The sequence below is a fragment of the Oncorhynchus mykiss genome, chromosome Y (assembly GCF_013265735.2).
Source record: "Oncorhynchus mykiss isolate Arlee chromosome Y, USDA_OmykA_1.1, whole genome shotgun sequence".
Classification (NCBI taxonomy): domain Eukaryota; kingdom Metazoa; phylum Chordata; class Actinopteri; order Salmoniformes; family Salmonidae; genus Oncorhynchus; species Oncorhynchus mykiss.
In genome coordinates, this window is record NC_048593.1 from 28962225 (window position 1) to 28976265 (window position 14041).

Consider the following 14041-nt stretch of genomic DNA (forward strand, 5'->3'; position numbering starts at 1 on the left):
CCCACAGGTTCACATTGAGTACCTCTTCAGCTGCACAAGCCCCACAGGTTCACATTGAGTACCTCTTCAGCTGCACAAGCCCCACAGGTTCTCATTGAGTTTACCTCTTCAGCTGCACAAGCCCCACAGGTTCACATTGAGTACCTCTTCAGCTGCACAAGCCCCACAGGTTCACATTGAGTACCTCTTCAGCTGCACAAGCCCCACAGGTTCACATTGAGTACCTCTTCAGTTGCACAAGCCCCACAGGTTCACATTGAGTTAACCTCTTCAGCTGCACAAGCCCCACAGGTTCACATTGAGTACCTCTTCAGCTGCACAAGCCCCACAGGTTCACATTGAGTTTACCTCTTCAGTTGCACAAGCCCCACAGGTTCACATTGAGTTAACCTCTTCAGCTACACAAGCCCCACAGGTTCACATTGAGTACTTCAGCTGCACAAGTCCATTTTTGAAGCCTATATTTATTTTATTTTAACAGATGAGGCAGGTGGGAACAGGCGAAGTGGAATGATTGCTTATATCTGCTTTGATGGACACCCATTCTCTGCTCTCCTATCATTTCATTCTTTAAATTGGCTGAGACGTAGAACACAATGGCCGGCGCATGGGCACAATGACTTTGAAAACATGCACATTTCACACAGCAATTGATTTATCCTCTCAAATCTCTTTCTGCGTTGTGATTCAAATCAACATTGGGCCTTTTACACCTAATAAGAGTATTGCACATCCACATTTGGAATGCCCATGTGCTATGTCTTCTAGCTACTGGTCTAGATGGCCAAATCTGTTTCTGTTTCAACATTTTGATTGCCTGTGTAATGACATCCATACTGGCAGTGGAATTTTCCTCAAAATGCTCAAGTGTCAAACAATGCCAGGAAAGTTAAATGAAACCTCATGTGGATATGATGGCTGTGTCACACTGTCAAACATGATGGGGGTAGTCAATGCAGACTCCATCACAATGGATGTAGTCAATGGAGGAGGTATTTCCAATCACTTCATTTCTAGAGCCCCCAGGTAGGCCTCTACCTCATCTACAATCATGGACATTGTGTAGTAGTTGGCATCCCATTCAAGCTGCAGGTCACAGCGAGCGACCCTCACATTTCCATGAGGTGATCAGCCAGCAGGGTTTACATATCAAGTGCAGCACCACTCTGTCAGGCTGCTGTGACTGTTCTAAAGCAGCCCCTTCTCTCTCCCATCCACCCATGGCTCCTCGTCCCCCTATGAAGTGGTTGTTCCACGTTTCTCCAGACAGATGGCAGGGGACTGCCTAGCCGCCTGCACTGTATCAATACGGGGATTACAGTGTATCATCAGACAAGCTCAGTGGAGCTCTTCTATGGGGCGCCTCCAATCTGCGGTTCTGTGAAACTCATGGAGTCAGTGTAGTAGAGGGCTGGCGCTGGCGCCAGGGTTGGAGAGGTTAGATTGGAGCTGTGTCTTTATCACTAATTCTCCTAACTGAATCATTTGTTTATATCACAATTGGGTTTTTATGTCCTCACCGTGGCCATATGTCACAGCACACTGTGACAGCATGTACTGAATGTTCAAGGATGGCACTTTGTTCTTTACATGAAACACAGTTACAGATGTAGTATCTTAATTTGATCACCCTGTTGCAGGACAACTTTCCTACAATTTGGGGAAATGTAAAACGTGCAGTGTATTTGAGGTTTAAAAGGCTTCTGAAGTTTGTCATCTCCACTTTATAATTGCAGACATGATTTTCCCTTACAAAAAATGTATCAACCGCTACAAAAATGTTTATTAATTATAATCCGCATAATTCACATTTCCTGATGCTGCAGGATTGTTTTCCTGCTGTAGGAGACTGGCTCAAGTTAAGATCCTAGACCTGTATGTGTACTGTAGTTCAACCCAGTTGGGTCTGTGTGTAATGTACATATGTGTGTGTTTGTGTGTGTGTTTGTCAGTTCATACACTCTCTAATACACCCTATCATTCCCTTTGCCTCTCTTCTTTTTGTCCCCAGGAGTCACCACAGTTCTAACCATGACAACCCTGAGTATCAGTGCCAGGAACTCCCTGCCTAAGGTGGCTTATGCCACAGCTATGGACTGGTTCATGGCAGTATGCTATGCCTTTGTCTTCTCTGCCCTGATAGAGTTTGCCACAGTCAACTACTTTACCAAGCGCAGTTGGGCGTGGGATGGCAAGAAAGAGGCCCAGGAGATGAGGGTGAGTACTGTAGCTACCGGGCCTGGCTCCATTACGTTGAAACACATAGTACACCTACAATATATGGGGCGGCAGGGTAGCCTAGTGGTTAGAGCGTTGGACTAGTAACCGGAAGGTTGTTCAAAACCCCTGAGCTGACAAGGTACAAATATGTTGTTCTGCCCCTTAACAGGCAGTTAACCCACTGTTCCTAGGACGTCATTGAAAATAAGAATTTGTTCTTAACTGACTTGCCTAGTTAAATAAAGGTTCAAATAAAAAAATGGAGATTCTTCAAACACATAGAAACAGTACACCTACAATATATGGAGGTAGTTTCAATACTTCAAACACATAGAAACAGTACACCTACAATATATGGAGGTAGTTTCAATACTTCAAACACATAGAAACAATCAATTACAACATATGGAGGTAGTACTTCAATCACATAGAAACCTACAATATATGGAGGTAGTTTTCAGTACCTAAAATGTTTAAACAGTATAATGTGGATCCCCTAAAAGCCTTGTTCCCTCTTTGTGTGCTTTGCTGGTGTTGTGGAGAAGTACAGTAGCTAATCACAGATGTCTCCATATTCTCCATATTCATCTGCTAGATGGTGTGTCTGAAATGAGGCTGTCTCTCCCTCTCTCTAGAGTCAAGTGGCTTTTTGCTTATTCTAGATTATTTGCTCTCTATCTATCCTCCCCTGATAACCTCCTGAAAAATGAGCGTCTTCGGAGCTAATGGCTCAGAGATGCGGCGAGGGAAGCCGAGCAGAGCTCTCATATTGTATTGTAGTGGGAATGAGGAATGATGGTACCTGGGAAACACTGATAGAAAGTCCCATCCCGGCCTCCTGAAGAAGGCAGCCCTGGGTAATCTGTAAAGAGACGCTTTATTTATTCATTAACAGCCCAACAGAGGAGGATCTCTGGGCCTGAACACAACAGAGTGAGTGGCAGGGGGTGGGGAAGGACAAAACCCAGAGCAGGTATCCTGAGCACAGAAACAACGGTGTATGTCACACACATACAAATTAAAACAGTGTATCTCACACACAGAGACACACACAGCACATAAACACAGTGTACATCCCACACAGAGAGACAAGATAGAGGGAGACAGTGAGAGACAGTGATAATTAAGGCATGGGGTTATATGAAGAGCTCATTAAACATTGTGATTTTGACATTCAGGGGCTGTAAAAATGCTTGTAGGCCTTTTAATGCTAGAAAAGTTTGGGGAAGTTTGGATGCAATCAGGGGGTGTGTATCATGTGAGCAGATGTGATGATATTAAAAATAAGTGGAGAACTCCTGGGAAGTTTTGAAAGTGTAATATCTGAGACTCGATTTAGAAGTCTTCTCTTTGGTCTTTTAAGTGTGCTTCTGTCAGCCCAAGTCAACATGTAGAAATATCTCAGGAGTATGAAGGACTCGCAAACATCAGTCAAGCACTCCCATTATTCCTTAAGTTATTTGCAAGTTGACTTGTTTGCCGTCTGGATGATTGGCATCATGGCATATTGCTGACATGAAACCTTCCTGTAGTCACTCGGGACAGATGATTCTGCAAATTAAAAAGCAGTAAGTGGAAACGTGTTTGTCTTTGAAGTTTTGTCTTGTTGGCAGCAGCAGCAGGATGTCTGTCCTGTGTTCTATGAGTTGTGTTGAGCAGGCAGTTTGTGGTGATGGATACATGAGGGTAGAGGTCACTCGGAGAGCGATAGCATGTCCATCACCATCCCTCAGCTTCAGGAGAGCTGAGGGATTAAAGGCTGCACACTTTATCCTCGTTTAAAGGCTTCACAGAGGATGACGTGGGTATGAAGTCAGAGTGCAATCAAAAGGTCGTTCCCCAGAGATGGTGGAAGGACGCTTGGCTGAGTGTCCTGTTGGGGATGGCATTCCTGGTCATCAGATGCTATGGCCGCAGCCTCCTCTCCTGAGAAGGTCAAATCAAAATCAAATCAAATGTATTTATATAGCCCTTCGTACATCAGCTGATATCTCAAAGTGCTGTACAGAAACCCAGCCTAAAACCCCAAACAGCAAGCAATGCAGGTGTAGAAGCACGGTGGCTAGGAAAAACTCCCTAGAAAGGCCAAAACCTAGGAAGAAACCTAGAGAGGAACCAGGCTATGTGGGGTGGCCAGTCCTCTTCTGGCTGTGCCGGGTGGAGATTATAACAGAAATGGCCAAGATGTTAAAATGTTCATAAATGACCAGCATGGTCAAATAATAATAAGGCAGAACAGTTGAAACTGGAGCAGCAGCACGGTCAGGTGGACTGGGGACAGCAAGGAGTCATCATGTCAGGTAGTCCTGGGGCATGGTCCTAGGGCTCAGGTCCTCCGAGAGAGAGAAAGAAAGAGAGAATTAGAAAGAGCATATGTGGGGTGGCCAGTCCTCTTCTGGCTGTGCCGGGTGGAGATTATAACAGAACATGGCCAAGATGTTCAAATGTTCATAAATGACCAGCATGGTCGAATAATAATAAGGCAGAACAGTTGAAACTGGAGCAGCAGCACGGCCAGGTGGACTGGGGACAGCAAGGAGTCATCATGTCAGGTAGTCCTGGGGCATGGTCCTAGGGCTCAGGTCCTCCGAGAGAGAGAAAGAAAGAGAGAAAGAGAGAATTAGAGAGAGCACACTTAAATTCACACAGGACACCGAATAGGACAGGAGAAGTACTCCAGATATAACAAACTGACCCTAGCCCCCCGACACATAAACTACTGCAGCATAAATACTGGAGGCTGAGACAGGAGGGGTCAGGAGACACTGTGGCCCCATCCGAGGACACCCCGGACAGGGCCAATGTCAGATGGTGACCTCATTGAGAGGCTGTCTCAGTTGATGCTGGGAGTGGACAGCCAGAGGAGGGTCGATGTTAGGTCATTTAGCTCAGTGGCTGTGGAGCTTCTCTGACTCTCACTGGTGCCCTTTTTTGTCAGACGTGTCCTGTTAGACATGCCAGCCCTGTTATCCTGGGCAGCAGCAGTAGCAGCAACTCTCATACAACCTAATGAGGTTTCTCTCTCCTCTCCTCTCCACTAGAGACCCAGGGCGTTACACAGGGATTCAGGCACAGACGTATTGGTCGGTCAGCTTTCTGTGATTATTGACTAATAAGAAATTATTGAATTAGAAACATACGCTGAGTATACCAAACAATAGGAACACCTTCCTAATATTGAGTTGCATTCATCATGCGTGGACTCTACAAGGTGTCGAAAGCATTCCACAGGGATGCTGGCCCATGTTGACTACAATGTGTTCAAGTTGGCAGGATGTCCTTTGGGTGGTGGACCATTCTTGATACACACGGGAAGCTATTGAGTGTGAAAAACACAGAAGCATTGCAGTTCTTGACTCAAACCGGTGCGCCTGGCACCTACAGTACTACCATACCCCGATCAAAGGCACTTCAATCTTGTGTCTTGACCATTCACCCTCTAAATGGCGCACATACACAATGCGAAGGGGGAGAAGGTATGAGAGGAGGGAGAAGGTGTGAGAGGGGGGAGAAGGTGTGAGAGGAGAGAGAAGGTGTGAGAGGAGGGAGAAGGTGTGAGAGGAGGGAGAAGGTGTGAGAAAATGGAAGGAGAAGATGTGAGAGGTGGGAGAAGGGGGAGAAGGTGTGAGACTAGGGAGAAGGTTTGAGAAGGTGTGAGAGGAGGGAGAATGTGTGAGACTGGGGAGAAGGTGTGAGAGGGGGGAGAAGGTGTGAGAGGAGGGAGAATGTGTGAGACTGGGGAGAAGGTGTGAGAGGGGGGAGAAGGTGTGAGAGGGGGGATAAGTTGTGAGAGGAGGGAGAAGGTGAGGAAGAGGAAAGAGAGAGCGGGAGAAGGACATTAGTGCAAAGAGAGGCAGCATTTACCTTGATTAGGGATTTTAGAGCATGTTTAATTCATGCTGGCTGACAGACAGTCTGTAACACTCTGCAGTAGTAATGAGGCTGGGCTGCAGTCAGGTCTACGTAGAGCCCAGCCACCTCTACAGCTGGCAGCGTTCCCAGCAAGCCAGGACACCTGCACGGAAACACACACAAACACACACATTTCCCCTAACCATGTCTGTGCACAATCCTAGTATAGCTCCAAAAATATCAGTGTGCGCACATACACACACACACACACACACACACACACACACACACACACACACTCATAGCCCCAAGATGTGCTGACACACGGATGGACGGACACATGTGCGCACACAGTACAGGATAGATACCGTTACTCTTAGCCACAAGACATCCCAACATAGAAACACAGAACCAGAGAGAGGCTGTAAGATGCTCTGTGATCCCTGTGTAAACTCACAGCAAGACACTCAGCCTTGTGCTTAAAATACACACTCTGATACACAGGCAATATCTCCCAACACTCCCCATTCAGGGCCAAGGAGTGCACACACACACGCACACAAAAGAGATGATCGTGGACTACAGGAAACAAAGGAGCTGAGCACGCCACAACGAAGGGCTGTAGTGGAGAGGGTCGATAGCTTAAAGTTCCTCAGTGTCCACATCACTAAGGAATAATCATGGACCACACTCCCCAACACAGCTGTGAAAAGGGCACGACAATGCCTGTTTCCCCTCAGGAGGCCTCAAAAAGCATCTTGACTGGCTGCATCACCACTTGGTATGGCAACTGCTTGGTATCCGTCAGCAAGGCGTTACAGAGGGTAGTGTCTACGGCCCAGTACACCACTATGGCCGAGCTCCCTGCCACCCAGGAACTCTATACCAGGCAGTGTAATTGGAAGACCCTAAAAATTGTCAGACTCAAGCCATCCAATTCATAGACTGTTCTCTCGGCTACCGCACGGCAAGTTGTACCGATGCAGCAAGTCTGGGAACCAACAGGACCCTGAACAGCTTCTACCCCCAAGCCATACAACTACATAGTTAACCAAATAGCTACCTGGACTATTTGCATTGACCCTCCCTTTGCACCAGCTCTTTTGACTCATCACATACGCTGCTGCTACTGCTTATTATCTATCCTGTTGCCAAGTCACTTTACCCCTACCTATATGTACATATTTACCTCAATTACCTCGTACCCCTGCACATCGACTCTATACTGGTACCCCGTGTATATAGCCAAGTTATAATTTACTCGTGTTATAATTGTGTATTTATTCCTTGTATTATCATTTTTCTATTTTTCTCTCTGCATTTTTTGGGAAGGGCTGTAAGTAAGAATTTCACTGTTAGTCTACACCTGTTGTTTACGAAGCATGAGACAAATACAATTTGATTTGATTTGACACTCACACACGCTAAGCAGTCTTCATGCCCCAAGATTGCTGAAAGCATTCATATAATCACACAAAGTTGGTCTGCCCTCAAGAAATGTTTGTGTGCTGTTGTGTCATGCTATGTTTGAATAACATTACTTTCCAAACAAAGCCCTGTGCTATGGTTACCTCTGCATGTATCTCAGACTACATAATTTAGAATTATATTATGGAGCCCCTCTACACTAGCAGATTGGCAGATACAGTATGTACTAGCAGGGTGTATGTCAGGTTGGTAGGCTGAGAGCAGACCTGATTCTGGGGATAAATTAGCTTAGGGAGCTGTGGTAAGGGTCATGAGACGCTTGTTAATAGTTATCCCTCACTTATGCTGATCTAAGCTGTGGCTATGATATAAGGAGCCCGGGGTGTTGTTGGATCAGGAGGAATCGATACCCTGTGAAAGCCTCAGGGCGTCCAGGGGGCAGCAGCCGACACTGCTGAGAGCCTCTGCACTGATATTGTCATGAGATAGGGCAGAGCCCCGGTCAAGCCCATCAGATAGAGCCCCGGCCCAGCCCATCAGACAGAGCCCCGGCCCAGCCCATCAGACAGAGCCCCGGCCCAGCCCATCAGATAGAGCCCCAGCCCAGCCCAGCAGATAGAGCCCCGGCCCAGCCCAGCAGATAGAGCCCCGGCCCAGCTCAGCAGATAGAGTCCCGGCCCAGCTCAGCAGATAGAGCCCCGGCCCAGCTCATCAGATAGAGCCTCGGCCAAGCCAATCAGATAAAACCCCAGCCCAGCCCATCAGATAGAACCCCGGCCCAGCCCAGCAGAAAGAGCCCTGGCCCAGCCCATCAGATAGAGCCTCGGCCAAGCCCATCAGATAAAACCCCAGCCCAGCCCATCAGATAGACCCCGGCCCAGCCCAGCAGATAGAGCCCTGGCCCAGCCCATCAGATAAAACCCCAGCCAAGCCCATCAGATAGAGCCCCGGCCCAGCCCAGCAGATAAAACCCCGGCCCAGCCCATCAGATAGAGCGATGGCCCAGCCCATCAGATAGAGCCCTGGCCCAGCCCATCAGATAGAGCCCTGGCCCAGCCCATCAGATAGAGCCTCGGCCAAGCCCATCAGATAAAACCCCGGCCCAGCCCATCAGATAGAACCCCGGGCCCAGCCCAGCAGATAGAGCCCTGGCCCAGCCCATCAGATAGAGCCTCGGCCAAGCCCATCAGATAAAACCCCGGCCAAGCCCATCAGATAGAGCCCTGGCCCAGCCCAGCAGAAAGAGCCCTGGCCCAGCCCATCAGATAGAGCCTCGGCCAAGCCCATCAGATAAAACCCCGGCCCAGCCCATCAGATAGAACCCCGGGCCCAGCCCAGCAGATAGAGCCCTGGCCCAGCCCATCAGATAGAGCCTCGGCCAAGCCCATCAGATAAAACCCCGGCCAAGCCCATCAGATAGAGCCCTGGCCCAGCCCATCAGATAAAACCCCGGCCAAGCCCATCAGATAGAGCCCTGGCCCAGCCCATCAGATAGAGCCCCGGCCCAGCCCATCAGACAGAGCCCCGGCCCAGCCCATCAGACAGAGCCCCGGCCCAGCCCAGCAGATAGAGCCCCGGCCCAGCTCAGCAGATAGAGCCCCGGCCCAGCCCAGCAGATAGAGCCCTGGCCCAGCCCATCAGATAGAGCCCCGGCCCAGCCCAGCAGATAAAACCCCGGCCCAGCCCATCAGATAGAGAAATGGCCCAGCCCATCAGATAGAGCCCTGGCCCAGCCCATCAGATAGAGCCCTTGCCCAGCCCATCAGATAGAGCCCCGGCCCAGCCCATCATATAGAGCCCTGGCCCAGCCCATCAGATAGAGCCCTGGCCCAGCCCATCAGATAGAGCCCCGACCCAGCCCAGCCGAGCCATCATCACAGATAGACAGACAGCATACTCCTTCTCTGTTTAACACCACTACTGCTACTTTATTCTGAATCCCCTCTGGGTGGAAGGTTTCCCTGGTAGATTGTTGTTTTGGAATGGATGGTTAAGTTGCTGCTGGTGTCCTTTGTGCATTCTGTAGCCTACTATCCATCCATTCAACTCGTACATCTGAGGTGAAATGCAATCCATTACCCGCTGTGTTAGCCCCCCTGACTGGCCTGCTTATCCAATTGGATCGGCCCGTTCTCCTTGATACTGTGGTTTAAGATAAAAATCAATCATAGTGCCCTGGTTGTTCTATCCCAATTGCCCTTCTTATACGTTGAGCCACACCTTTATGTGCCAGCCAGGTTGGTGCTGATCATTAGTTGATGCAAGCCTGGCAATACTAATGTAATACAGCAATTGGATTAATCAGCTGTAGGTGCATTTTTGACAATTGAAAAAGTATCAGCTGAGGATTCCTTAAGGCATGATTTTGAGACCTAAAACTGTCTCCAACCCATCTGTTGAATATCCCCTTCCCTTCATTCAGTCCCCCTCTCTTAATCTAATCTAATAATCTGGCCTATATTCAGTACAGTCCCAGTACTGTATTCAGTACAGTCCCAGTCCTATATTCATTATAGTCCCAGTCCTATATTCAGTACAGCCTCAGTCCTGTATTCAGTACAGTCCCAATCCTATATTCAGTACTTTCCCAGTTCTATATTCAGTACAGTTCCTGTTTTATATTCAGTATATCCTCAGTCCCGTATTCAGTACAGTCCCAGTCCTATATTCAGTGCTGCCCCAGTCCTGCATTCAGTACAGTCCCAGTCCTATATTCAGTACAGTCCCAGTTCTATATTCAGTACCACTAGTCCTATATTCAGTAAGGCCCCAGTGCTATATTCAGTACAGTCCCAGTTCTATATTCAGTACCACTAGTCCTATATTCAGTACAGTCCCAGTCCTGTATTCAGTACAGCCCAGTCCCTTATTCAGTACAGTCCAAGTCCTGTATTCAGTGCTGCCCCAGTCCTGTATTCAGTACAGTCCCAGTCCTATATTCAGTGCTGCACAGTCCTATATTCAGTACAGTCCCAGTCCTATATTCATTGCTGTCCCAGTCCTGTAGTCAGTACAGTCCCAGTCCTATATTCAGTACAGTCCCAGTCCTGTATTCACGACAGTCCCAGTCCTATATTCAGTAAAGCCCCAGTCCTATATTCAGTACAGTCCCAGTCCTATATTCAGTACCACTAGTCCTATATTCAGTACAGTCACAGTCCTATATTCAGTAAATCCCCAGTCCTATATTCAGTACAGTCCCAGTCCTGTATTCAGTACAGTCCCAGTCCTATATTCAGTACCACTAGTCCTATATTCAGTACAGTCCCAGTCCTATATTCAGTACCACTAGTCCTATATTCAGTACAGACCAGTCCTCAGAGTGCAGGTTGTCAGACCTGTTTACAGGTGCTCTGCTACTCATCCTGCTCTGCTCTCATCCTACCATTAACTCTCCAGTGCCACCAGCCCTACCCACTCCTCTGCTCTGCTCTGCTCCATTTCTCTCGGTGGTACGGAAAATAACAAGCTTCTCGGAAATTAAACCATGATATTGCCCATGGACTTAATTTTAGCTCATAAACTTTTGACCCGTGTGCTCTGTAACAAGTCTCTTGCATGCCAGGCCCTGGGGTGGCCCTATTCTCACTGTGAACTATGATGTATGTATATTTTGTTGAGGAGGCTCATGTGATTTGCCACTTATTGGAGCGTAAATGCGTAATGTTCTATGACCCTGGCCTTTTGTCCAGGCTGGGAGGGCTACAGCCCCAATCCATACACTGAGTTCTTTCAGCTTGGTTCTGAACCCAATGGTGCAGAATAGGGATGTCATACTGTTCCCATCATGCATCTTGAGCATCATTGCACCCCAAGTCAAAACAGTCCCTGTTTTGTCATTTTGAGAAGAAGGCCTTTGTTAAGTTGATTCAGCCCTGATTTTCTTTGTTTCTCTTCTCTTTACAGAGAAGAGAATCTGCCTCTCTTTCCAAAAAGGCCAATAACACATTCAACATTGTTGGAACTACATACACCCTCAACGAGGCAAAGGACCCAGGTTTAACCACCGTCTCCAGGAGTGCCACTACAGCTACACACCACCAACACCACCACCACCACCACCACAGCCACAAGGTTCCTAAAATGGATGACAATTACGTGGAAGCCATAAAGTCCTACAACCGTGTCAGCAGAGTGGACAAGATCTCACGCATCATCTTCCCTGTGCTGTTCTTCATCTTCAACCTGGTCTATTGGGCCACGTACATCAACAGCAAGCCGCCTCCCAAGTCCACCACCCACAATTAAACTCACCACGACTGAATATTAGGCTGAGATTGCAAGAGGCCGAGAGATCCACGACATGTTATTGTATCGTTGTTTTGGACTTCATTTTGATATTTGCAAGTCTCAATAGGTCGCAGACAAACATTCTCGTAGATTTGTATGTACATAGTTGAAATATAAATGTAAATTTGTTGTTACCTGCTTATTAGTTTGTTTGAAAGAATAGCCGGATGGTGTTTTCTTTTCTCTTGACATGATAAAGAGGAGCATGTGTTTGAATCCTTCATGGTAGCTCATTACAGAGGATCGGGTCCTGGTAAATCACTGTGTGTAAACACACACTCTCACACACACACACACTCACACCATTCACTCTGAATTGCGTCAGGATGCAGCAAGGAGAGCCATTGGCTGCTTGTCGCTATAGCGAGCTCTTATAGCCAGGGGCAGCATGTAGAGTTCCATAGGGACATCATTAATAATCCTCAGTGTCTGCCCTTCTGCTAGCACTGAATCTCAACAGACCCAACGCAATATCATTTGGAATTGCTTTTGTGTCCTATCGGGCCTGCCTGTGTATTTTCCAGTCCAGAGACTCCTATTGTTTTAACAGGCTGAGTATGTTTAAAGAGAAAGAAGCAGTGTGCCTTTTTGAATACTCACATCATCAAAATAAAGCTTTTCTCACACACAAACACATACATACAGTACATACACACACAAACACATACATACAGTACATACACACACACACACACACACACACACACACAAACACATACATACATACAGTACATACACACACACACAAACACATACATACAGAACATACACACACACAGATACATACATATAGTACATACACACACACAGATACATATGGGGACTATATGGTTTAGGTCTGTGTGGCGGCTCCCCCTTCTCTCCTTCCACCTACAGCCCACGGTCCCTAGGGGACATGGTCAGCGAGGTGAATTCTCCAAACACATATCATGCTTCAGGCCTATGTAAGGTAGAGGGGAAGCTGCAGAGAATAGTGAGTCACTACCACTGGATGAAATGTAATCATAATGTGACTGATGCAGCGTTATAAAATATTCTCTATGTACATTCTCATGTATTGCTTACAGGGGTCAGCCTCAGTGAGCCACATACAGTAGCTCATTGACCTGTCATGATATATTGTGAATTAGTTTTTTGTTTGCTGTTAAAGTGCTTTGAGATTCTATGAAAAGCACTATAGAAGTTTAATGAATTATTATTTTGATTTATAGCTTGCATAGTATTCTGACACATCATCAGCTCAGACTGACTTCTAATATAGCTAATATAGACAACATTTATATAGTAACACTTTCATCTGTTAATTTTGTCAACCATGTTCTATCTATAGTAAATATTCTGGACTTTAGTCGGTAGCCCTTTCCTGCAGTCAAATGACCTAGTGGCCTCATGGGTGTTATTAATATTTGTCATAATATCATAATCAATTAACATTATTTCAATAAACCTGATCCAGTGTTTCTAAGTCAAACAGTGTTGTTATATTTCAGTCTTCTGTAATGTATATAAAAAGTCATATTGGGATGCAAACTTAAAATTGAATATATTTCAACTCTGTATCTGACATGGTACAGGTGTCCTCTTTTTGTTAAGCCCATAATCATGTGTGTGAGGTGTATACTCTTGTTTCAAAGTAGATGTGTTTAAGACTACCCAGAAACACTCTGTGTGACCCTGATTCAGCCCACTGCAGTACAAGGTTAACGGATGTTTTCTGATGAAAGCTTTGACCCTTGTGTTCATTTCTTCATGAGATTGTGATACACGTTTGAGGTCTGATTTAGAAAAGGCTACTTATTTTTGAATATGATCATTTCCCGTGTTGTCTCATTCCCATTTTATAGATTTTGGTTGAATTTTGTGTAACTTATGATTTGCATAACAAGGGTTGACTGTGGATAGGAAAACGCATGTTTTGTTCAACATACCACACTGCAGGCTACAAATCATTCGAAACGTTGTTCAACTGTTTTACACATCCACATACATAAAGCAGGGGTGAAGGAGAGGCAGATGTTATGCTAAAATATGTTGTGCTCAAGTCATACAGCTTGTGGGTGAAAGTAATGTTGTTGCGCTGGACTTTTCCCATGTGTTTCCAGAGTGTTCTGTGACTGTTACACAGATGACTTGCCCTGAACCCAACAGGCAGTATGTTCTCAACCATCTCTCAAAACAAGACTACGTTCAAAGGAGAAACGCCTTTCGATTGGATAGAATGTGTTAAAAACAAAAACCATGTACAATGTAT

The 14041-nt window shown here is 46.5% G+C and overlaps 1 protein-coding gene across 5 annotated transcripts in view; it reads left to right on the forward strand.

The window, feature by feature from the left end:
- gabra3 (gamma-aminobutyric acid type A receptor subunit alpha3) overlaps window positions 1-13263 on the forward strand; it is a 140909-nt gene extending 127646 nt beyond the window's left edge. For 4 of the 5 annotated variants that reach the window (XM_036967506.1, XM_036967510.1, XM_036967508.1 and 1 more), the window contains 2 exons: window positions 2012-2217; window positions 11407-13263. In XM_036967506.1, coding sequence (XP_036823401.1) covers window positions 2012-2217; window positions 11407-11748 — 548 coding nt within the window. In that variant the 3' untranslated portion in view covers window positions 11749-13263. The remainder of the gene's footprint in view (window positions 1-2011; window positions 2218-11406) is intronic. The other variant, XM_036967509.1, reaches the window with a different exon arrangement.
- The last annotated feature ends 778 nt before the right edge of the window (window positions 13264-14041 follow it).